General features: G+C 49.0%; 1 protein-coding gene across 1 annotated transcript in view; it reads right to left on the reverse strand.

Moving 5' to 3' along the window:
• Positions 1–2913: 2913 nt before the first annotated feature.
• The window catches only part of KNDC1 (kinase non-catalytic C-lobe domain containing 1), an 89408-nt gene continuing 67670 nt past the window's right edge, over positions 2914–24651 (reverse strand). Inside the window, 11 exon segments of the mRNA XM_043983330.1 lie at positions 2914–4556; positions 4878–5035; positions 6293–6352; positions 6450–6487; positions 6490–6571; positions 13705–13855; positions 14478–14560; positions 20478–20684; positions 22333–22512; positions 22663–22810; positions 23167–23280. Coding sequence (XP_043839265.1) covers positions 4325–4556; positions 4878–5035; positions 6293–6352; positions 6450–6487; positions 6490–6571; positions 13705–13855; positions 14478–14560; positions 20478–20684; positions 22333–22512; positions 22663–22810; positions 23167–23280 — 1453 coding nt within the window. The 3' untranslated portion in view covers positions 2914–4324.

Below are 24651 nucleotides of genomic sequence, written 5' to 3' on the forward strand. Positions count from 1 at the left end.
CACCCCTTCTGGGCTCTCTCCAAATCTCAGATCAGCTCCATTTCTTTTCCTTAGCTCTCATTCCCTTTCCCTTAGCGCTACCTATCACAGCTGCTTAGCACCACGGCACTGTGTGTGCGATCCCGGCTGGAAAGCCAGCGGCCAGAGACTGCATCTTCCCCACCTGCTGCCCGATTTCTGGAGTGCTGCCCACCCTCATCACCTTCTATCACTGTGTGATGGGGCCCTGTGGCTATGTTGGAGCCCAGGGGGCAGCTCCAAGGCTTAGCCCATGGGCATGCACCTCAGTTCTTGCCTGCCTTTCAGACAGAGCCCGTGAGAGATCTGCTGGCTGGCGGGTGGGGATGTGGGGATGCATCATCTCATTAGGTTGGAGAGAAATGGGGACATGTCCAGCACAGCATTCAGTGGAGGTAGAGAGGGGCGGGGCAGGAGGGTGGAGTCCACAGAAGCCACTTGGTATCAGGCACCACGTGTTCTGCAGCAGGTGCTGGACAGCTACTGAAGAGACAATTGGAGAAAGCCCTCCCAGTCTGCAGCAAAGCCTGAATCTGCAGGGGGAGAGCTTGGGGGATGGGCATCAGCGGAAGGATCCATCATATGGGTCATTTCTATTCCTTTCAATCCTTCCCTTCCCAGGTTGGGGGGGGGGAGGTCCGAGCATTGTTCCCCATTTTATAAATGAGGACATTGATTCAGAAAGGCAAGAGAGCTTTTTGTTCATCATACCCCAGCTCCCCACCAGCTGGAGGGGCATGGTTTGGACTCCAGCCGCCCCCTCCCCTTCAGGCCAGGAGGAAGGGCTGGCTGTGGATAGTGGGGTAGAGTCCTTGTAAGACTTCTTTTACAGATTAGGAACCCTGAGGCTCAGGGAGGGTGAGAATTTCTCCAGGGTCATCCAGCTAGTGCATGTGCCAGGTGGGATTCACACCCAGGTTTGCCAGAGTGCCCACCCACTTAAGCTTGGATAGGCCATTCCCCACCTCCATCCCACCCTAGTAGCCATTTGGACCATTATCTGAGATTTCTTGGGCCCATATGGGATTCAAAGGAAGCTCCCTTGAAGGGAGCCCCAACTTTCCACATGCATCTGGGCAGTTCACATGCTGCTCTCTGGTAGGCAAAGTCCTGGGACCACCCTGACTCCAGGACTGGGCAGGCCTGCCCAATAGCAGCAGAAGCCGTGTCTGGGTACAAATGGCTTTATTTAGAAATCAGGGGTGCATGAGGACTGGACAACATGCAGACAGCAGTGCTGGGGTGAAGAGCGCCATCACTGAACCGAGTATTTGTGCTCCCTGCCCTCCAGTCCAGGCTCAGGGACTGCCAAACCTCCAAGATAGCTGGTGGGAAGGGCTGAGCCAAGCTGAGCCCCATGGTGCAGGCCAACTTTTTCATCCACCTGTGAAAGGGGAAGCCCCTCTCGGGATGTGCACACACATGCAGGCAAGGACAGTGAGTGAGCCTGAGCATCAGCCATGCCAGTGTGGGGGAAGGAATCTCAGCTGGAGGAGATGGGCCAGGTTAGGGTGATAACCACAAGGGCAGGTTGCTGAGGCCGTGTGGACACACAAAGGGACAAACCCAACATCCCCCAGTGGTTTTAAACCTTAAAGTCAATGGGAACAAAACAAGGAAACGGGAATGCAGAAACAAGAGGGAAACATTGGTGGCAAAAGGGGCCAGGGAAGATTAGTGTGTGAGACCCAAAGGAGGGGCCCCTTGGACTCTAGGTACTGGATTGGTCCTAACATTGGTGGCTTGTTTGAAACCTGCTTGGGGCCCACAATTGGCAATGCTTCTGGGGGAAGCTTCCCTGAGGGCTCCTGCCAGAGGTCTGCCCCCTGAATTCTATTTTGGACTCTCTTCTGCCTTGGGCTCAGAATCCTGTGTTGGCAAAAACATTTTCTTCCTTATTCCTGGGTGAGGGGAGTCTGGGCCTGGGTTTGGCAGGGGTCAGCTGGGTGGCCTCAGGGTTTGCTCCTTGGCCAGGTTGGATCCAGCTCTCTTGGTGTCTAGCCTGCCCATCCCCTTCTCCATCCCCAAAGCAGGGTATGTGTGGACCCATTAAATTCCTAAAGCCAATCAATCTCCCTGGATAATGGGATAGAAAACTTGTGGGTTCTCTCAATGTGATTCCACATTGTAGGGTTAGCATCAGTGTCAGGACTCTCCAAGAGGAGCGAGGGACCACTTTCCTCACAGACCCCGGGCACCCTGAGAGGAGAATACTCTTGGCCTGACTCCTGGGATGAGGTAAGTTTTACGTGAGGAGAAGAAATTCATTCCAGCAGAGACAGGACTGGAGAAAGCCTGGACGGCATCAGTTCTGTCTTGGAGGAGGAAGAGAAGCTGGTCTTTGCCCTAAGCATCAGCGAGGCACCAGTTGTTGCAGGTGAGCTGGTGAGCATGCACTGGGGCCAAAGCAGGGCATCAGGCCTCTTAGGAAAGTCACTCCTGGCGGGGACCGGTCTGGGCCTCCTGGGATTGTTGGAAGAGCCTATGGAGAACAAAGCCCCACTGGTTAGCAGATGGGGGAGGGGGGGCCGGCCAGAGCACCCTTGGAAAGCTGAAGCAGCTGCTGGGACTTGTAGCTGCCTCTGTCCTGCTAGTCTGTCTTACGTGTTGGGGAGGGAACAGCTGCCGGGCCATTGGGAGGATCCTTGTCCTTCCTTTAAGCTTGGTCCTGGGACGGCTGGGGCAGTCTGCATGTGCCTCTGTGCATGTGTGTGTGTGTGTGTATGTGTGTGTGTGTGTGTGTGTAGTACTCACACACACCTTGTACCCACAATGCCCATGGAAAGCTGTTGCACTTTTACAGGCTTGCTATTAGTTGGGCTACTGGACCCCACACATGTAGCACAGGTACAGTGTCCTCCACTGTCCCTACAGTGGTCACCCCTGCCTCCCTGCCTCCCTCCCTCCCAGGAATGGGTGACTCCACACTCCCTGCCCTAATCACAGTGTGGGGCAGGGCAGGAGGTACCCAGGACCCTACAGAGGGAGTTAAAGCCAGAGATGCCTAAGGAAGACCCCAATCTCCCTGCCCCTCATCAGCAAAGGATGGAGACCTGAGACCAAAGCCTCAGGTCCAGTGCCTCTGTATGGGGTGGCCTTGCTGCTTCAGACCCATGGGAATCCACCCCTGGAGCTTGGGAATAAAGGATGACGACCATTAATGAGGACTTCTGGGAGCTTCCAGGAGCCTAACTCAAAGCCTGTTAAAATCTTCATGGTCTTGGGACAGGATGAAAGCTGCTTTGGAGGGGAGAAGGAGGCCCAGCTAAGAGGCATTTCAGGGTTTAGCTGGACATTGGCACCCTTGGCAAGTGACTAGGGGACTCCTGCTGGAACCCAACAAAAGCTCCCTGTGGCTGGACATAGTGGGGCTGGGGGGAAGGAGAGGAGGCATCATGGCTCAATGGTGAGAAATCAACTTGAATTTCCAGCAGGCTTGACCTTGCTCTGGCTCTGGCTCTGGGCACTCAGGGTGGTACTGCCCAGGGGACAAAGGGCCTTAGCCACCCACCCTCTGCCTGTGGCTCTCTAGCTAACTCTCTCAGAAGAAATTGGGGAGCTACCCAAGAAGCAGAGGAGGGTAGGAAGGGACTGGGGGGCTCAGTGGGGCTTGGCATGTCCTCAGGGGCCCAGGAGCCAGGAACATTTTGCTCCTTGCTCCCACACACATAGTGAGTACTTAGAAGGTCTTTCCACTGTAGAGAAAACCAAAACAAAACAAAACAGGGAGAACCAGGGCCAAAGGAGAACATGTGGCTGAGGCGGCTGGTCAGTCGTTTTTCAGTCATGTCACTCTTGGTGACTCCAGCCAGGGTTTTCTTAGCAAAGATCCTGGAGTGGTTTGCTGTTTCCTTCTTCAGCTCCTTTTACAGATGAGGAAACTGAGGCAAGCAATGTTAAGTGACTTGCCCAAGGTCACACAGCTAGTGTCTGAGGCTAGATTTGAACTCAGGGAGAGTCTTCCTGACTCCTGGCCCAGCACTCTGTCCACTGCATCACCTATCTGCCAGACACTGACCACCACAGAGGCCTGATTAAAATAATGATGGCATGACTGTCCTGGGCATTGTCCTTCAGTGGCATTCCCTCTCAGTCCCCTCCCCCCCCATTCTCTGGGTGCTCTGAAGCTTCTTCCAGCCTGAGCTCTGGATGATCCAGGGGACAGAGAAAGGGCCTGAGGAAGGGGGCAGGAAGGCTCAGGGGGTAGGAAAGCCTAGTACTCAGGGTCAGTCCCAGAGGTGAGGTGGCCTTCCCTGCCACCTCCCCACCAGCCCCTGCTTTGGAATCCTGCAGCGATGATCCTCTGCTACTGAAAGGTCGCCTTCATCCGCCTCAACGTGTCCTGAATCTTCCGGGAATGTTTTTCACCAGGAACTTGGTGGAAGTTGGCCCTGTTGTCAGCAGCCAAGAGGGAAATGTCGGCCCCACTGAAGCGAGCAATTCTTTGCTTGAGGTACGACTGAAGCTTGTGGTCTGCGGCAAAGGGGTAGGGGTTTTCTTGAAATGCGTGGACCTGGCTTACCACCTTGGCGATGTTCCTTGAGAGGAGAGGACAGAGGCTTGAGCTGAGCGCCAAAGGGAGAGGCATCTCTGTGCATCCATCTCGTCCACCACCTCGAGAACTCCCTCTGTGCCCCCCTCCCCCAATCCAGCCAGGACTTCCCCCCCCACTCAGGCATCCAAAGAGAACTTCCTCTGTGCCCCCCCCATATCCCCTCACCCACTCCTATCCAGCCTGAACTCCCTCTGCCCCTTCACCCCAATCCAGCCCAGACCCACCCTCCTGCCCTCAGGCATCCACCCTGACTCCCCCTGCCCCTGGCCAGCCTAGGCTCCTGCCCCACAGAAGGGGGAGGCACCTGAGCTTGCTCCACTTGTGGGCTCCGTTGGTCATGGTGAAGCCCCCTGTCTCCAGTTGCTGGATGTGCATGGCCAGTAGGTGGGCAGATGGGATGGTGGGCTGCGTGCGGAACCTGCGTCCTTCCATCAAACACACGCTGTCACTCTTGAGGAACACCTGGTGGGGACAGGAGGACGGCTCAGGGGGAGCTTCAGCAGGGTTTAGGCTGATGCTCCCTTGGGCTATGAGGGGCACCTGCCTTGGGGCTTTGTGGCTGGATCCCCACTCGTTAGCACAGTGCCCAGCACATAGTAGGCACCTAATGAATGCTGCTTCTGGCTGATAGCTTCCTTCCCAACTTTCCCATCCTTTGGGACCCAGAATCCCAGGCCTGGCTCAGGGTCCTACAGTGGTCTGAAATGACACCCTATCTCCTCTCTCTGTTTTGTGGGCATGTTTGCAGTCACTTCCCTCATGCCTTTTTTCTTGGTGTCTCCAGAGCCTAACAGAGGGCCTAGCACATAGTAGGTGCCTCCTTAACGGCATCTTCTGTCCAATGGCCAAGGCTGGGCCATTGGGAAGAAGCAGCAACACCCTGGTTCCTGGTTCAAAAAATGATCCCCACGCCTCACAGCCTCCATCCTACTGTTTGCAGTCCCTCTGGTAGGTGAGTGCCCTGCTCAGGAATGCACAGTAGGTATGCAGCAGAGCCAACCACCAAAGGAAGTCTAACCCCACATGTATCATTTCGTGATTCGACTGGGGTGGGGCCATTAGGGCTTGGGCCCAGGGTGCAGACATTTTGGGGTCACCCACGAATGCCATTGTACCTCTGTGAGAAAATGGTTAATTGTCTCCTTAATATGACAGTCGATCATATTCCTCCTGACCTGTTTTAAGGACAAAGGTCTCAGACCCCCTCCTCCCACTCTGGCTAACAAAATCACATGGTTCAAGGAGCCTTGGTCTTAATAAGGTCCATTCCTGAGTTATGCCTATATAAGGAAGAATTGATTAGGGATGGGAATACTGAATTCAGATTAGCTAGTTTTTGTGCTTAGATTGTAACCCTTGAGTAATTGGACCAATGATGAAAAGGGGGAGGGCTTATTTGCAATAAGACTAGGATTTAAAACCGGGCCTGTGATGCCCCCATTCTTGGCACCCACCAGCTGCATACTAGGCTGCCACCTTCTCACAAGAAGGAAATAAATGAGCCTTTGTCACATCGCTGCTGAGTTCCCAAGAATTATTGAGGATTGTTTTCCCTCACAACCTCCCTACCTGGTGACAGACCCACAGCCCTGACAGCCCCCCTCCTTTCCCTGGCTCCCCCAAACTCCAGGCACAAATAACTCTGGGCCGTGGTTCTAGGGCTCAAGGTCTGGGGGGCCTCACTCATCCTGGGGAAGGAGCCAAGTTCATCATCAGTACCTCAACAGCTTTTAGTTCCTCCATGATTTCTGCGATCTTTGCTGGGAGGATTTTCCAGGCCTTTAAGACACAAAATAAACCTCATTAGCTAAGTCCAAGAGGCCGGGTAAGCCAGCCAGCAAGCCCGCCCACCAGCACCCAGGCACTGCTCACGCACCGGCAGCTGCCTCACCAGGAGATGCTCTAGCCCCCCAGTATCTGCATAGCTGTGGAAAAATTCCTTTGCTCATAGGAAGCCTTGGCGACCAGCAGAAACTTGGAGAGGAGATTCACCTGCAGCTGAGACAGGAAAGGAGCAGAATATCCACTAGCCGCTGGGAAGGGAGGGTCAGAGGGTTCAGTCCCAGAGCACTCCTGCTTCTGCTGCTTTCTGATCCCCCTTCTCTCCTTCCTCACATTCTGCTCAACACAGACAAACAGACAAACCCAATGCCCAAGGTGGGGAAGCAGGCGCAACTTCAGAACCTTGGGGCTGGATGCCCAGCCAAGTCGATGTGGGCCCCAGACTCAAGTTGCCTCCTTCCCTCCTGGCCTCAGGGCACCCAGGAAGCAGGGCCACCAGGCACCAATGACCAGCCCTCCTCAAGAATGTTCAGGTGGCAGAGCACTCTCTGCACATCTTGCCTCCTTCAATTCTCCCAAGGACCCTGGGGGGGCTGGTGCCCTTACTAGGTCCATTTTACAGGTGAGGAAATTGAGGCTTTGAGGAAGGACAAGAGGCAGGGTTTGAACTCAGACCCCAACCCTTTATCCTCTACCCTGCCAGGGCAGCAACAAAGGTCTAGCCCTTTCGTTTTGTGAGTACCTGAGCAAACAAAGAGTTCCAAGCACTTGTCCTTCAAGGAAAGGGCCCAGTCATTAGCAGGCCTATTGTTCCTCTCTTTCTGGGCCTACTTTCCAAGGCTTCCAGCACCAGCCCCTCCTCCTCTCCCAGCTAGGACCACAGTTGCTCCTCCTCCTCCTCCTCCTCCTCCTCCTCCTCCTCTTCTTCTTCTTCTTCTTCTTCTTCTTCTTCTTCTTCTTCTTCTTCTTCTTCTTCTTCTTCTTCTTCTTCTCCTCCTCCTCCTCCTCCTCCTCCTCCTCCTCCTCTTCTTCCTTCTTTTTTTTTGGTGAGGCAATTGGGGTTAAGTGACTTGCCCAGGGTCACACAGCTAGTAAGTGTCAAGTGTCTGAGGCCACATTTGAACTCGGGTCCTCCCGAATCCAGGGCCGGTGCTTTATCCACTGCACCACCTAGCTGCCTCCTCCCCTTCTTCTTTATAGAGGCCAGGCCTCCCCTTGGTCACATCTCCTGATCTCTCAGTTGTATCCCCCAGAATAGAACTAAAGACTGATGAGGAATCCGAAAGACCTGGGTTCAGACTTGGTCAAATAAGGGGGTTGTTCTCAATGACAGCTAGGAGGCACAGTGGCACTGTGTGACCCTGGGCAAGTCACTTCACCCTGTCTGCCTTAGTGTCCTCATCTGTACAGTGGGCTGGAGAAGGAAGTGCCAAGCCCTCTAGGATCTTTGCCCAGAAACCCCCCAAAGGGGTCACAGTCTGACATGACAACCAGAACTCTGTGACCTCAGTGGTGTGTCTCATGCTGGAGTTTGAGGCTCTGAGGAGGTTCCCCTCCCTCTTCCTCCCCTGAGAGACCCCTCCTTTTTCAATCAGCTCCTCTCTCAGGGACCTGCAGACTGTCCTCATCCGCTGGTGCCTCCATCACCCCGTCACCCCTCACTCCTGGGCCCTGCCAGCTCCTGGGCTAGGATGCTCACTCCATGCTCCCACTGCGGGGCCTCTTCTCTCTGGGCCCCTCAGTCCCTTCTCCAGGCAGATCATGGGCCTGTGAGCTCAGCTTTGAGCTTGATGGTCCCACCCATAGCCCCCCTCTGCAGGGGGGGCATTGCAGCCTCGTGGTCCGACCCTCTCCCAGAGCCCCCAGGTGTGTAAAGGGCGGCCCCTTATCAGGCGGACAGGCTGAGGAGGAAAGCAGCCTTTGCTTCCCTTTTGGCCACTAGGTGGCACAGTGCAGAGGATGGGAGCCGGGAGCTGGGGTTCGGAAGTCCACTTTCTTAACTGGGTGACCCTGAAGAAGTCCCTAACTTTGAGCCTCAGTTTCTTCAGCTGCAAAGTGGGGATAATCATAACACCTACTTGCAAGGGTTGCTGTGAGGATCTTTCAAAGTGCTGTGGAAATCCTAGTTATTATCTCTTGCACAGTCTTAGGGATTCACGATCTATCTCATGTTTACCCCTTCTCATCACCAGCCACTGCCTTTGGGAGAAAACAAAAACTGCTCATCTCAGCATTCGGGAAGCCCTTCCACCCTGACCCCAGGCAACCGTGTGCAGGCGCTGGCACATCTGTCTCCTTCCTGAGCCTCACCACCACTGCATTCTAGCCAGACTGAAACTTCTTAGGGCAAGGTTCATTCTTGGTCATCGATTCCACTCTTGGCTCTTTCCTATCATTGTGAATGCTCTCTCATTCTTTTGGGGCAGCTTTTCCCCCTGGGGTGGCTGTTACTACCTAGGGGTAACCCAGTGGATGACTGTCTTCTTAAACACTCACTGGTGTGTGTTCCCTTAATTGGCCAGCAGAGGCCCGTCTAAATGCAATTAAGGGCGCAGCAAGCTTGTTTGTTCTTTGCTTTTGAAGAGGAACAAGGACATCGTGATGTTGTCTTGACTTGTGTATAAATTGGATTTGAGTGAGGCAGAGTGGTTTGAAGTCATCAGCCTTATTCTCTCTTCAAGAGCCACCGACATCTAATGGGAGGACAAAAGTCCAGACCACCGGGCACTCCAGTGTCTGACCAAACTCTAAGGGCTCCACCGCACCCAGGCCACCTTCATGGTTGTTGGAACAAATTGTTCTCATCCCCTGTCCATGTGCTTGGGATAGACGTCCCTCCCCTAACTCACTGACGGGTTGGAGGCATATCGATTACTTTCGACCTGCTTTAGTCAATTTCAGGTTACCAGAGTGTGGCTGCTACTTGTGCTATGGCTTCCTGGAGCCATAGGTGAGAGTTGGGTGGCAGGTGGCCACCAGAGGTAGATGAGCAGCTCTGGAAAGGGCTCGGCAGCTCTCACACCAGAAGTGCTAGTCCTCCTGAACAATCAACTGCCCTTAGACAGCACAACAAGCAGAATAATCCCAAAGCCCTTCTCCCGACACCAAGGTCACACTCTGCCACAAATACACCTAGATTCCAGGAGGTGGGAAGAGTGGGAATGAACCTGTGGGATGATGGTAGCTGTCCAGGTGACAGGCATGACCGAGCTGACTCGAGACCCTGGGGCTGGGGGGGCCTCTGTTTCTTTTCTCTCTCCAGAAGGTTCTCAGGAAGTTCCACTAAGTTGCCACACCATTGGCCTCTACTGGTCTGGCAGCTCAGCCCAATGCCTCCTCCTTGGTGTGTGGTCTTTCTGCAGAGCTTGCACTGAACTCTCTTCAGCTAGAGGCAGCAATTGGCTCCAAAATGCTTTCAACAAATCTTAGCTTAGGATCAGATCAGAATCTTCTATTTTTCCATTTAATCCCCTCAGGACCTTAACTCAGAATTCTCTCACCTCTAGGCAGGAGTTAAGAGGATCCCCTCTTTTTTTTTTTTTTTTTTAGTGAGGCAATTGGGGTTAAGTGACTTGCCCAGGGTCACACAGCTAGTAAGTGTTAAGTGTCTGAGGTGGGATTTGAACTCAGGTACTCCTGACTCCAGGGCCAGTGCTCTATCCACTGCACCACCTAGCTGCCCCAGAGGATCCCCTCTTAAGAGATTCTAGGTGGAGCACTAAGTAGGTAGTGCCAAAGATCTGAGTTCAAATCCTACTTTAGACACTCAGCTGCATGATCACTTAACCTCCTAACCTGCCTGCCTCAGTTTCCTCACCTGTAAAATATTACAGGGTTGTTGGGAAGAGAAAATGAGATAATATTTTTAAAGTGCTTTTCAAACCTTACGGCACCATAACTTTGTTGTTCAGTCATTTCAGTCATGTCCGTCTCTTGGTTACCCCATTCGAGGTCTTTTTGGCAAACATACTAGAGTGGTTTGCCCTTTCCTCCAGAACATTTTGTCACCACCACCCCCTGGACCATCGGCTTCCCTCAGTCCCTGATGGAGACAGCCCAGGACCCTGAGCCCATGAACCTTGGCTCAGCCATCGACTCCACCCTGTGAATATCTTATTTGCTTCTGAAAAGAGCAGCTAGTTAATGACTGTGTCTCCAGCACCTAGACTGTAGTCACATCTTTGCCCATGGTCACTCATCTACATAAGATCCTCAAAGAGGTATGGGAGGTAAAAGTGACTGGCCTGAAATGAATTTCTCCATGGCCACAGGAGGAGGAGGAAGGGGTGGGAGAAAGAAAGGAGATGGGAGAATGTGCATTTATTAAGCCCCTGCCAGACACTGCGCTAAGCACTTTACAAATATTATCTCATTTGATAACGGAAGGGAGGGAAGAGGATTTTGAGCCAGAGATGATAATACTGATTCATAAAAGCTATCATTTATATACTAGGCAGCTAGGTGGTTCAGTGAAGAGCACTGAGCCTGGAGGCAGGAAGAGCTGAGTTCAAATATAGTCGGGACGCTTCCTAGCTGTGTGACCCTAGGCAAGTCACTCCGCCCTGTTGGCTTCAGTTTCTCATCTGTAGAACGGGCCGGAGAAGGAGATGGGACCATAGTTGGGCAAGACTGAAAGGACTGAACAAAGTTATTGACAAGGCTCCCGGGTCAGTGCCCGGGTGGTGCCCACAGCGCCTGAGGAGAGGAGGTGGGGGTGGGGATGGCTGGAGGCGTGTTGCGCTGCCCCTGGTCTCTTCCTCGGGGTCTCCTGGCCTGGTGTTTAAGGCTTCAAATAGGGAGCCCTGTGCTTGCCAAACATCGTTGCCTCCGACTTCAAAGGAGAGCGCTGCTGAGCGTTAGTCATGGACAATGGCTGGTGACACTGGTTTGCAGATGCTCATCAGGCTGATACTGTTGGAAAGCCGTTATGGAGAGCTCTGGTGCCCCCCTCAGGTCAAACTGAGAATGCAGCAAAGGTGCCCGAGCTTGCAGACCTGGGCACCCAAACGTAGGAGGAAGCGGCCATGGCGACGGCCTAAAAGCTCAGCTATTCCAGCAGGCAGAGGAGCTACAGGGCCCCTGGCCACCTCCTCTGGCTTGTAGGAGGCACCTCCCTTGCTAGCGGAGAGGCCCCTCCTCTGTCTGAGCTGTGGGTGCAGTAGAGCTCACCCATCATCAGGGGGCTGGGCCTGGCCCCTCAGTAGCTAACCTGAGGGAAGGGCTGCTGGCCAAGAACCCCCCCCCCCCTCGCTTGCCTGTGGCTACCTTGAGATACAATATTTTGCTGCAACAGGCTGGGATACTTCTCCCATAAGCTCCTTGCTATGGGCCTTGCTGACCGACCACACTGGAGAAGGCGGCCTGAGAGAATGGCTGGGCCCTGCTTTCCCACCTGCTGGCTGGCTCTCTTGGACCACCATTTCGGGAGGCTCTCAGACAAGACTGACCTTCTTCCTTCTCTCTAGAGGTCTCCACAGCTTCCTCATCCTGCGTGCTTTCCACTAAGTGAGAAGACTTCAGAAACTCCCACACTGCCCTGGGGCAGCTCAGCCCAGGTCCAGCCTCCAGCCAGACTCACCTCCCCAGGGGGCCAACCTGAGAGAGATCCATCCACTCCTGGGGGCTCTTCAGAGGCCTCTGGTCCACCTGCTGCTCCCCTGAAGAATGGCCTCCTCCCCACAAAGGCTCCAGAGGCAGCAACAGGGTTGCAGGAGGCACCTGGAGGCTCTGACCTCCCCTGTGGCAGAGGCCACAGGGACTGTGCTACCTGTGACCCTCCTCGAAGCAGCAGTGACCCTGTGGTCAGGGCATCTGATCCTACCTAGGAACCCCTTTGGCCTCTGAATCTAACTCTAACCCCAACCCTAACCCTAATTAATTTCTTCCCAAGTTGTAAGTGAAACCCAGAGCCCCCAGCCACCTTTTGGTCTTTGGCACCATTTTCTCAGGAAAACTATTAACAACCAGATAGAAGAATGCTCCAAATAACTAATAAGAAAATTGCAAATGTAATGTTGGAGCACTGAATCTGCCTCAAAGGTCAATGAGAACTCTGCAGGCAAGCCTCGGAGCCCTCTGTGCCTTATGTCATGGACTGACATGCCAAGCTACTGAGATTTCCTAGGAGCCCTCTGCCCAGGCTGGGCATCACAAGCTCAGCTTGTCATATGGACAAGATAGTGGCTGCAAGGACTAAACTGGAGGCAGAGTTCTGGATTCTAGGCCCTCAGACAAGGGCAACCTTCTCTCTGGGCAATGAGTGATTTGGCTAGAGTTGAACTTAGTGATCACCAAGAATTCTTCCCTGACAGTGGATTTCCTGCTCTTCATCTATTCTGATGTTATAGTGAAATCAGGAAATCCACACAGATTCCTTGTGGATGGGAAGTGTATCTGGTAACTAAGGCTAGGGAAAAGACTTTCTCACTACTTTTCCTGATGAGATATTGGAAAAAAGTCTATCACATACAGTTAAAGAAATCAGAACTTTCCTTACTAGCATTCATTCATCTACTTACCCATTCAACTATATGTCCATCCACGTATCTGCCTGCCCATCCATCCATTCGTCCACTCATCCATCCATCCATCTATCCATCCATCCATCTATCCATCCATCCATCTATCTATCCATCCATCCACCTACTCATTTACTTAGCCAATTATCCATCCATTGACCTACCCACTTGCCTATCCATCTACTTACCTATCCAACTCTCCATACATCCATTCATCCACATATGTAGATGCATATGTATGCATCTATCTACCTATCATCTATCTACCTATCTATTCAAATATCTACATATCCATCCATCTTCCAACTCACCCATATATGTACAGATGTATCCATATCTATCTATCTATCTATCTATCTATCTATCTATCTATCTATCTATCTATCTATCTATCTGTCTGTCTGTCTGTCTGTCTGTCTGTCTGTCTGTCTGTCTGTCTGTCTGTCTGTCAGTCAATCTGTCTATCTATCTATCTATCTATCTATCTATCTATCTATCTATCTATCTGTCTGTCTGTCTGTCTGTCTGTCTGTCTGTCTGTCTGTCTGTCTGTCTGTCTGTCTGTCTGTCTATCTGTTGGATGGCCAGGAAACTATGAAAACCAGGAACCAGACAAAGAGAGATGGTATGGTCCAGTGGAAAAGACACTGGTCTCAGTCTCTAGAGGATTGGGTTCAAACCCCACCTTAGACACATAAGAGCAGGGTGACCCCGGGCTGGTCACTTGACCACTTTGGGGCTCAGTTTCTCCATCTGCAGAATGGGTGGGAGGGAAGACAAAACTGTTTTGTCAGCAGTCCTCCCTAGGACTGGGATGTGGTATTAGCCAACCTTAGAAGTGTGGCTTGTCACAATTTCCGCTGCGACCCAGGTGCTGATGTTGTCAGCATTTCTTAGGAGCTGTAACAGGTACTTGTCCTGAGTATAACTGGGCAGGAACAGGCTCCCAACCTTGGCTGACAGTGACTCTGAGGAGGTGCATCTGTGGAGAGGGAAAATGAGAGGGATAGACCATGGGCTGGCTGAGCATGGGAGTAGCCCTTTGGCCTCCCAGAGACCTTCTGCTGTGGTCTGCCCTAAGATGTGTGCACAGGCATATGTGGGTACACACACACACACACACTCACTCAGCTGCACCTAGCGCTTCAGGACATCAGAGCAGAGACCTGTGGATGCTACAGAGAGGGAGACTTGGTTGTCCCTTCTCTCAAAGAGCATAAGAGGGGCCGTATCAGCATGGGGAGGGATGGGCACAGGCATCCAGGTGGGGCCACAGTGCATAGAATGTTGAGGCCAGAGTCAGGAAGACACCTGAGTTCTCAGGAACTTCCTAGATGTTCAAGTGACTCGTTAGCACCTGAGCAAGTCACTTCGCCTCTGTTTGCCTCAGTTTCCTCATCTGTAAACTGGAGAGGATTACAGCCCCCACCTCTCTGGGTGCTTGTGGGGACTGACTGAAGGAACACACATAAAACATCTTGCTAGTGGTTTGCATGATGGTGTCTCTGAAGGGGGCTGGCCCCGCTGGCTCTGGGCAGCAGCCAGAGGCAGTCGGGCTGAGGGGCCCAACTGCCCCCCCCACCCCCCCGCAGGGACACACTCACTTTGGCATGGCTGTGCTTTTGTCCAGGACACCAAGGGCTCTTGAGTTCAAGAAGTGGACTGGGTGGCACTTCTGAAACATCTCCTTGTTAGAAAAAGCAGCGCAATCAGTGCCCAGTGGGCCCATGCCCCTGCCTGACTTCTCCTAAAGTGCCACTCAGGGTACCCAGGACCTGCCCACCCAGGAGAACCCCAGGGCCCACTCCTCACCAAGGGCTGAGTTCCTGCTGCTCTGTGGCCTGGCCTTGTCTAAACTGTATTAGGATTGGGGGCTTTATGCCATAGGTCCCTTTGGAAGGTCTCCCTCTAGGCCTAGGTGCTTGACACTGTGGTCGTGGGATGGGCAGCCAGACATGGGCTGGCCTGGGGGAGACTGCAGTCAGATATAGGAGAGCAGGGAGGCCAGGTACTGATGCTGTAGATGGGCCAACGAGGGTAGGGGGATCCATCGAGAGGAGCCCAAGACACAAGGGTCGACCTCCCCCATTCTCCCTGCCGCTTCTTAGCCTAAAGCTACTCCTCTCCCTGGCGGCGAGGCCCCTGGCAATGTTCCCCACTATCTGCCATTCAAAATCAAAGAACCCTCCCATAGTGAGACATTATTATTAATAACTGATATCCTGGGAAGCTTCTTTCTCTGAAGTCATTTTTACTAAGATTTGAGTGACCTAAGACTTTATTTTAATATGACACACCCCAATAATGTCAACCACTTGGATTTGATTGCTCTGTGACAGACCTCCTACAGTTAGAAGCCACTCCACTGCCATTAAAGGTCTTTGGTCTGAGAGAGATGGTCATTGATCATCCTTTTATTAATAACCTGCCAGCCTATTCATAAAGTAACCAAATTATCCAGAAACCATGTCTCTCGCATTCTTTATTGTCATAGTCACGGCTATCCATAAAGGGATCTGAGCCTTTTGCTCCATATTCTTTTTTTGTTTGTTTGTTTTTTGTTTTTGTTTTTGCAGGGCAATGAGAGTTAAGTGACTTGCCCAAGGTCACACAGCTAGTAAGTGTCAAGTTTTGTCTGAGGGCGGATTTGAACTCAGGTCCTCCTGAATCCAGGGCTGGTACTTTATCCATTGCAGCACCACCTAGCTGCCCCTTTGCTCCACATTCTTAACAAGGAGTTCCCCTTAACTGAGCCCACAGGGAGAATTTCTCCATAAGGAAGATTCTGTGTTAGGACTCGGGCTGTGATGAGTCACTTTTTTTTTTTTTTTACCAGGAAGTACATTTTATCTGTGTGTCTGCCCCTATTTTTGGTCTTTGTTTTATGCCTATCTCTAAGTGTGTGTAGGTGACAGTGTTTACTCTCAACAGTCTGATTAGCCTCTTCTGTGCAGGGACAGAGGTAGATGGATTGTGCTAATATGATAAAAAAGGAAAATATTGGATGGTGGAGGGGATATGGGAAAACTGGGATGCTAATCCACTGTTGGTGGAGTTGTGAACTGATCCAACCATTCTGGAGAGCAATTTGGAATATGCCCAAAAGGCTATCAAACTGTGCATACCCTTTGATCCATTAATACCGCTTCTAGGTTTATATAGCATCTCTTTTTGTGGTGGCTAAGAATTGGAAATCAAAGGAATGCCCTTCAGTTGGGGAATGGTTAAACAAGCTGTAGTCTATGATGGTGATGGAATATTATTGTGCTTTAAGAAATGACAAGCAGGATGATTTCAGAAAGCCCTGAAAAAATTTGTATGAACTGATGTATAGTAAATTGAGCAGAACATTGTGCACAGAGACAGCAATACTGTTTGAGGAAGAATTGTGAAAGCCTTAACTATTCTCAGCAATACAATGGTCCAGGACAATCCCAAGGGACTCATGAGGAAGTCGACCATTCACCTCCAGAGAAAGAGCTGATACTGATGGGACACAGAAGGAAGCATGTTGTCCTTCACTTTCTTTGACTTTTTCCCTCTTATTTGCAGCTGTTTTACATGATTGCACATGTATAGCCTCTATCTGATCGCTTACTGCCTCCCCTCAAAGGGAACAAAGGATAGAATTTGGAACTCAAAACTTTAAACAAAAATGTTTATTAAAAAAACCACTTTTGTGTGTATGTTTAAGTAAAGGATTTTTTGCATGATTTTGGAAGGCATATTAAATTTTATTTGTAAGCTAATGTATTGCAATAATTTGATGCTGATAACAATTATGTCCAAACTTACTGTGACTAGACTTTATTGTCAGAGAGGAAAACTTTTCTGGGACCTTAAAAATTCTTTTTGAGTTTCATTCTGAGGTTTGTCACATATTTGTAATTTTTTTTGGGGGGGGGAGGGCAGAACAATGAGGGTTAAGTGACTTGCCCAGGGTCACACAGCTAGTAAGTGTCAAGTGTCTGAGGCCAAATTTGAACTCAGGTTCTCCTGACTCCAGGGCCAGTGCTCTATCCACTGTGCCACTTAGCTGCCCCCTGAGGTTTGTCATGTATTTGGACTGTCTTCTTTAGGAGACACATCAACAGACTGTAGTCAGTGGAAGCAACATCTGAGATCTAAGGCTAAGGTTGGCCATTGAATTTGTCCACCTATTATCAGGGTAGACAAAATGAAAGCCTGTCATTGTGATAGGGAATCTATTAGTTATTGAATTAATACTAAAGCATCTGATTTACTGTAATAAACTATCAGTAGGAAAGATCTTGCTGTTTTGATCTGAATCTTATCATTCTGTGGTCTAAGCAATAGTTAAATTGGTGCTTGAATTTGTCAAATATGTAAAATACAATTCCTGAAGTATCTCATTCTTTCAAAATGATGAGTATTATTAGACAAAAGTAAACAAGGTTGTGAAGCAAAGATGTCAATCTGTTAAGTTGTAGGGTTAAAGTCAAGAACTGCTTTTGTTTTAAGGAACAGGATTTCAGTAGTCAGTTACATTAGTGAAGAATAATAATTTATGAGCTATCTTATGTCATCTTAATGGAAAATCTGATTTTGCCTATGTTTGTGATTTAATCTGGAATTAGAACATGTGTAGAAATGCATGCAAAGTAGTTAAGAGTCACCTTAAAGTTGTTCCCATTGTTTAAAGGGATTCTGAGAGCAGTAGTCTGTATTTATGCCCATCTGAATGTGGTTAATAACTGAACATTGGATAATTTGTATACAATTTGGGATTATTATATTTATAGATCCCATCCCAAGTCTTTTGTTGTCTGTTATTTAGCTTTTTTTTTTTGTGGGGCAATAAGGGCTAAGTGACTTGCCCAGAGTCACACAGTTAGTAAGTGTGAAGTGCCTGAGGTCGGATTTGAATTCAGGTCTTCCTGAATCCTGGGCCGGTGCTTTATCCACTGCACCACCTAGTTGCCCCTGTTATTAAGCATCTTAAAGCAAAACAATCTGAACAATGTTGAATTTGGGGATGAAAAAGCATCTACTTAGCATAAGTACTAGTAATATCAAGATTAGATGTGATTTTTCTGTTAGGAATTTCTTACTGTTACCAATGTGAGATTATAATCAATAATTATCTAAGATATGTGATCTTTTAGAGGTGAATTCACCTAAAACACTGATTACTAGAACTTACTATTTAAGACATTATGGGACTGTTAACTGATATTATTCTGAGTGCAACTCCAGGTATGATCATCAAGGTATGCTATTGAACCAATAAGCCATAATGCCAGTAATGCTACAGGGGTTTACATGCATAAATTTCAGGTGACATTGGGAGAAAGACTTTTGGTAAGGGCTGAGGTAAGACTCTCCCAAAATAATTTCCCCCAATATAACACATGGAATGGAAAATATCCTACCTGGCTGACTTTAAGCCTGGCTCCATGCAATTGGTCATTTGCATCATTTTTTTGCCTGGAATTATCATGAAGTTAGGGAAAATTTATTCACTTACTGTATAGCTATGTCCTTATTCTGTTATTGTAAATTTCTAAAATTATGTCAGTTGCCCTGTAATGAACACAATTTGAGATCCTTATCTCTTAGGTTAATGCTGAACTTCATCTACACTAATATGGAGAGATGCAGGTTTAAGATTTGAGCTGTTTGGCCTGGAATTCTGATCCTTTCTATATTCCAAACTACCAATTAAGTGTTTAGCCTTGACATCTGTTAGCTATATATTTCTGTGTAAGATAAGGTCCTTTAATTCCTCATAATGATATGAAGATAATTAGGCAATTGATACAAAGATCTGTGAAACTGGGACATGATGTTGTTATTTAGCTAATATCACAGTTGTCTCAATTCTTTGATAAGAAAGGGAATAGCCACATGACTTGTGGTCCATTTCGCAAATGTCTTGAAGAGACATCCCCTTTTGTTAGGGACTATTCATCTGAACATGGCTAGAAGTTGGAAATGTTTCTATAACTGATTGGATATGCACTGCTGTAAAATTGATCATTCAGTGTATTTTTTAATATCGTCCCTGAAGCTTTTGTTACAATTGAGAGCATCTGGCAACTTTTCTATGAATTCATTTTTGTATTGCTGTTCATCTTCTTATAAAAAGGACTTTGAGATTCCTTAGCAGAATCTCGTCCTCCTAATAAGGGGATTGAATGATGCCAAGTAAAAACAATGCGTTCTAATTTTCTGTTTGTATCTGAATTTCCTCTATATATCAACATAACTGGACCAAAAATTGTAAAAGCCTCTAGTATAAAAGGTTCCAAACTTCATTCTCTAATAATTGAGACATAAGGTTTGAACTAACTTTCATTATTTGACCTGGTTATTGGCAAAGTCATTCGAAGTTGTGTTCAGATCAGTTTTGTAGGAGATTTTTAACTGAGGAATAAAATCTCTACAAGTAACCTGTGTCTAAGAGACAGAAAGCTGGGGAAGAACTGCTCTGAGCTCACACAGGGAATAGAGCTGCATCTGATGACATCCTGAGAACCAGATGTTATCTGTAAGGTCTACTTAGTAAAGGGGATGGCCCCCTTTGGCTCTGTCCCTTCCCATGGTTACCCATCCTAAGTCCCAGGGTTGAGAACCCTTGATGAAGTGTTTTTAATATCAGTTACTGATTTATTGATAAGCCTGTGCCCCTCAAGGAATCAAATGGAGTGTTGTGAGAAGGTTCAGTGCCCCCTCGACTCTTCTTTCTAAGTCCTTTAGGGTTTTGTTTTGTTTTGTTTTGTTTTCTTGTTTCAAGCACATTCTCGTGAGACTGGGCAACCCCATGCAAGGAATGAGGAGCACCCAGGGGTTTTCTGGAGGACTTTACTGATGAGATTTAACTTGTACCGAGTCACACCAGGTGGAAACTATTGTGCTCTGACCCGCTTGGGTGGGGGGGTCTACATTCCTTCTCATGTCACTTTTACTAAGGTTTGAGTGCCCTAATTCATTTTAATAACCTCCTATCGTTAGAGGGGTATATAAACTGGGACCCCACTGCCAACAGGGGTCTTTGGTCTCTCTCACAACACTAGCTCACATTGCCTTGGGTTCTCCATCCTAGTCCCTGGGCCCTGGGGCAGTCACTGGAGGCCTGAGCTTTCTGGCTTCACCTTGGGGGCCCCCTAGTGGCTGATGGGAAAAGAAGGAAGGGAAAGCATTGGGGAAGGAGAGACATGAGCTCAGAGACCTAGAGTGGAGGTGGTGAGATAGATGTTCCTTCCTGGTTAGGCACGTCAAGGTAATTTGTGGGAGCAATGACATGCATCCACACACGGGCTTGTCCTCTCCTTAGGGTTCCCTGCTCCTAAAATGGGGTCAGGGTAAAAATGTTTGTGGAGGACACCCAAGGGGCTCACCCAGGCCTCCATCACCCCTAGAAGCTTGCTGATGTGGTTTCTAGGCCTCTCTGGCTCACAGAGGTGCAGGGCCCTAGGCAGGAGTGGGGCTGGGTCCCATCGTGGCGAGCTTGTAGTCCCCAGAGGGCATATCCTGAGTTTCTAGCACTGAGGTGGTAGCCCTGGCAACACTGCCCAGCTAAACCAGGGTTCCTACCTGGATTCAGGGTACCTGACCTGGGGCCCAGCTCCTCCTCCACTTACCTGCTGCATCAGGGTCAGCTGGCTGAAGAGCTGGTGGGTGCTGTACTCGGTGAGGAAGTAGGGCCCCTTCTCACTGGCCTTACCATAGGCACCGCAGAATTCATCCAAGAAGCAAGGCTTGGGTAAGGCAGAGGCAATGGTGTATGGCCTCTCTTTGTGGTGTGGCAGAATGAAGCCATTGCCCCTGGGAAGCTTCCAGTTAAATCCCTGCAAAGAGAGAGAGAGAGACACCAAGGTATCCCCTCACCCCACCCCCTGGGGCCCAGGCCAAGGAGTCCAGGGACTTCTGTCACTGCTGCTGGAGCCTGCTCCTGGCCCCGCCCAAGGGCACCAGTCCAGCCCCCTCCACCCCAGCAATCAAGCAGGGGAATTTCTTTGGAGAAATGGCATACCTCATGATTTAGACATAAGAGGTGATACTATAGGTAAATTAGGAGAGGAAGGAATAGTCTACCTTTCAGATTTTTGGAAAGGAGAACAGTTTATAATCAGACAAGAGATAGAGAATATTATGAAATGCAAAATGGATGATTTTGATTACATTAAATTAAAAAGGTTTTGTACAAACAGTAGAAATGCATCCAAAATTAGAAGGGATGCAGAAACCTGGGAAACCATTTTTATGGCCAATACTTCTGATAAAAGCCTCATTTCTAAAATATATAGGGAACTAAATCAAATTTATATGAATCCAAGTCATTCCCCAATTGAGAAATGGTCAAAGGATATGAACAGTCAGTTTTCTGAGGAAGAAATCAAAGCTATCTGTTGCCATATGAAAAAATGCTCTAAATCACTGTTGATTAGAGAGATGCAAATTCAAACAACTCTGAGGTACCACTTGACACCTATCAGATTGGCTAATATGACAAAAAAGGAAAATAATAGATGTTGGAGAAGCTGGGGAAAAATTGGAACACTAATGCATTGTTGGTGGAGCTGTGAAGTGATCCAGCCATTCTGGAGAGCAATCTGGAATTATGCCCAAAGGGCTATAAAGCTGTGCATACCCTTTGACCCAGCAATACCACTTTTGGGTCTTTTGCTCAGAGATCTTAAAAAAGGGAAAAGGACCCACATGTACAAAAATATTTATAGCTGCTCTTTTTGTGCAAGGAATTGGAAATTGAGGGGTTGCCCATCCATTGGGGAATGGCTGAACAAGTTGTGGTATATGAATGTAATGGAATTCTATTGTGCTGTAAGAAATGATGAGCAGGAGGAGTTCAGAGAAACCTGGAGGGACTTGCATGAACTGATGATGAGTGAAATGAGCAGAACCAGAAGAACATTTTACACAGTATCATCAACATTATGTGTTGATCAACTGTGATAGACTTGATTCTTCTCACCAAGACAATGGTACAAGAAAGTTCCAAAGGACTCATGATGGAAAAGGCTCTCCAAATCCAGAAAAAAAAAACTGTGGAATATGGATGCTGATTGAATCATACTATTTCTTTTGTTTTTGGTGCTGTTGTTTTTCTATTTTGAGGTTTTTCCTTATTGCTCTGATTCTTCTCTTATAACATGACTAATGCAGAAATATGTTTAATGTTATTGAATATATACATATACATGTATATAAGTATATGTGTATATATATGTATATGTATATATATGTATATGTATATATATATATGTATATATATATATATATATATACAAAACCTATATCAGATTACCTGCTGTCTAGGGGAGAGGGGGAAGGAGAGGAGGGAGGGAGAAAAATTTGAAATTGGAATCTTATATAAACAAATGTTGAAAACTATCTCTACATGTAACTGGAAAATAATAAAATATTTTCATTTAAAAAAACAAAACCAAAACCAAAACAAAACAAAAAACTATGTACCTTCCGAGAGAGATTCTCTTCGGAGAGCTTTTTACAGAGTGCATTCAGAGACCGTGTATCCTCATCAGCTTCTTTATCATCCTCCAGGTCACCGAGGCGGGAAGGGCCCTCACATTTTCCATCTGTGGCGACTTCGAGAAAGGACCTCAAGTGCTCCCCATAGCCATCGAGGGGAGCGACCTGGACCAAGCACATCGAGGGGTCGGTGGGATGGAGAGGGCTGGTGCTTTTCAGAATTGCCCTGAGTCCAACCAGTCCTGCCTCTGCCCCAAGGCTTGTGTCCAGCCTGGCTATTTACTGGCTCTGGGTCTGGGTCTTAGAGTGAATTACCTTGGAAGAAATAAACTCTTCAAGCTTTTCCAGAAGCCCGCTGTTCCTGGTGAAGTCTATAGTGTAGCAATCTTCAATCCAGGCCTGGAGGATGCAGAAACTGCGGTTATAGATCTTGGTGAAGGTAGACGTGGGGTCCTGGTTGGCTCTGGAAACAGAAAAAAGGGAGGGTTAGGGTGGAGTTGCCCATGGCCCCGGATTGCGTTGCATCAGTTGTCTTGCCCATGGGGAACCCAAGAGATAGAGATGCTGGTACGGATCCCTGAGTGCCCATGGCAGACGTGCCTTTCCCGAATGCCTCCCAACCCCTAGGGGCCCCGGACACACAGTGAGATGCACAATCAGAAGGCAGGAGGGTCCAAAGGAAGTCAACTGCCTGCACCCCAGCACCAGCTCCTGCTTCAACTATTATTTTAGATCTGGGCCAGAGAGCAGAGACGAGGGCCCCACGGACCAAGGGAGTCTCTCCCAAGCACAGCTCAGCCCAAAAGGCCTTAGGCTTACCTGGATAAAGTGCTATGGATCCTGTCCAGGAGGAACTGCAGAAAGTCTTCTGGGGTGCAGAAATATCGGAAGGTATAGAGAAACTGCTGCACATAGCCTTCCAGAAAAGCGTCGCTGCAAAGGCGAAGAAGAGGGAGTATTGTGAGGCGGCTCAACGCTCCTGCACCTTTCTCTTGGGAGGCAGCCGGAGCAATGTCAGCCCCGGAGGAGATGGTGGCACATAGACATACAGACACACAGAGAGACACAGACATAAACACAAGGACATGCACATAAATACACACACACACACACACACACACACACAAAGACACAGACAGACAGACACAGAGACAAAGTGATAGACATGCAGACACATGCACAGACACACATAGCCTTCACATTGCTTATTTGAATTAGTTTTGGCTTCCACTCTGAGTGTGCTATCCGTCCCCTTTGGGAATCTGTTACCTGGTTCCCTCAGCCTTGGGATATCTGCAAACTTGACACCATCTGAGTTTTAAAAAACAAACCAAAAGTAGACCTCTGCTCAACAGAATTAGGCCAAGCACAGATTCTAACTGCTGACCATCCACCAAGACCCTCCAGCCCCATCTTTTCTATCCTCCAATTATGCACCATAAGCTCAGCTGAGCCCTCCCTGCTGCCAGGCGATCCTCTGCCGCCTCCTTCACGGCTCCTTCTCCCACTCACCGCAGACACTCTCCTCGAGGCTTCTAACCCTCTTCAAAGTTCTCATCCCCCCCAGACGCCCTCAGCTGAGAACCTGGCCTCACATTTCCTGAATACAGGAGGCCATCTGTGGTGTGCTCTCTCTCCTCTCCTCTCCTCTCAACTCCCATCTCCCAGACACCTTTTGCTACTAGTTTCTCCTCCCCATCGCCCATGAAGAGGTGGCCCATCCTTTTGCTCTGGCAGACTGCTTCCTGCATCTCCCCCTTCTCACCCCCCTCCCTGTTGTCATCATCCTGTATCTCCTCCCTTCTGTAACAAATGGACTGGAGAAAACCACTTTCTCTCCTCTCACTCCTTTCTTAACTATGGGCTGGCTTCTGACCTCATCACTCCCCCAACTGCTCTTTCCAAGGTTACTGATGATCTCTCCTTGCCCCCTCTGCAGCCTTGGACACTGCTGAGCACTTTCTCCTCTTGGATACCTTGTTCTCTGGGTTTCTGGGACACTGTTCTCTGTCTGTCTGTCTGTCTGTCTGTCTGTCTGTCTGTCTTTCTCTGTCTCTCTCTCTCTGTTTCTCCTGTCTCCTCCCTCCCTGTTTCTTATTATGACCATTTTACAGATGAGGAAAATGAGGCAGGGAGCTTTTTTAAATTCATGGTCATACAATAAGTATCTGGGGCAGGATTTGAACTGAAGTCTCCAAGCTGGGACTTGCTGTGATGCTGTGGAGGGACACCATATGGCTTGGACCAGGTGTGGCCACTGAGGCCCCTTCCAACTCTGAATGTCTGTTTATCTGCATGGGCAGG

The sequence above is a fragment of the Dromiciops gliroides genome, chromosome 2 (assembly GCF_019393635.1).
Source record: "Dromiciops gliroides isolate mDroGli1 chromosome 2, mDroGli1.pri, whole genome shotgun sequence".
NCBI classification, from domain to species: Eukaryota; Metazoa; Chordata; class Mammalia; order Microbiotheria; family Microbiotheriidae; genus Dromiciops; species Dromiciops gliroides.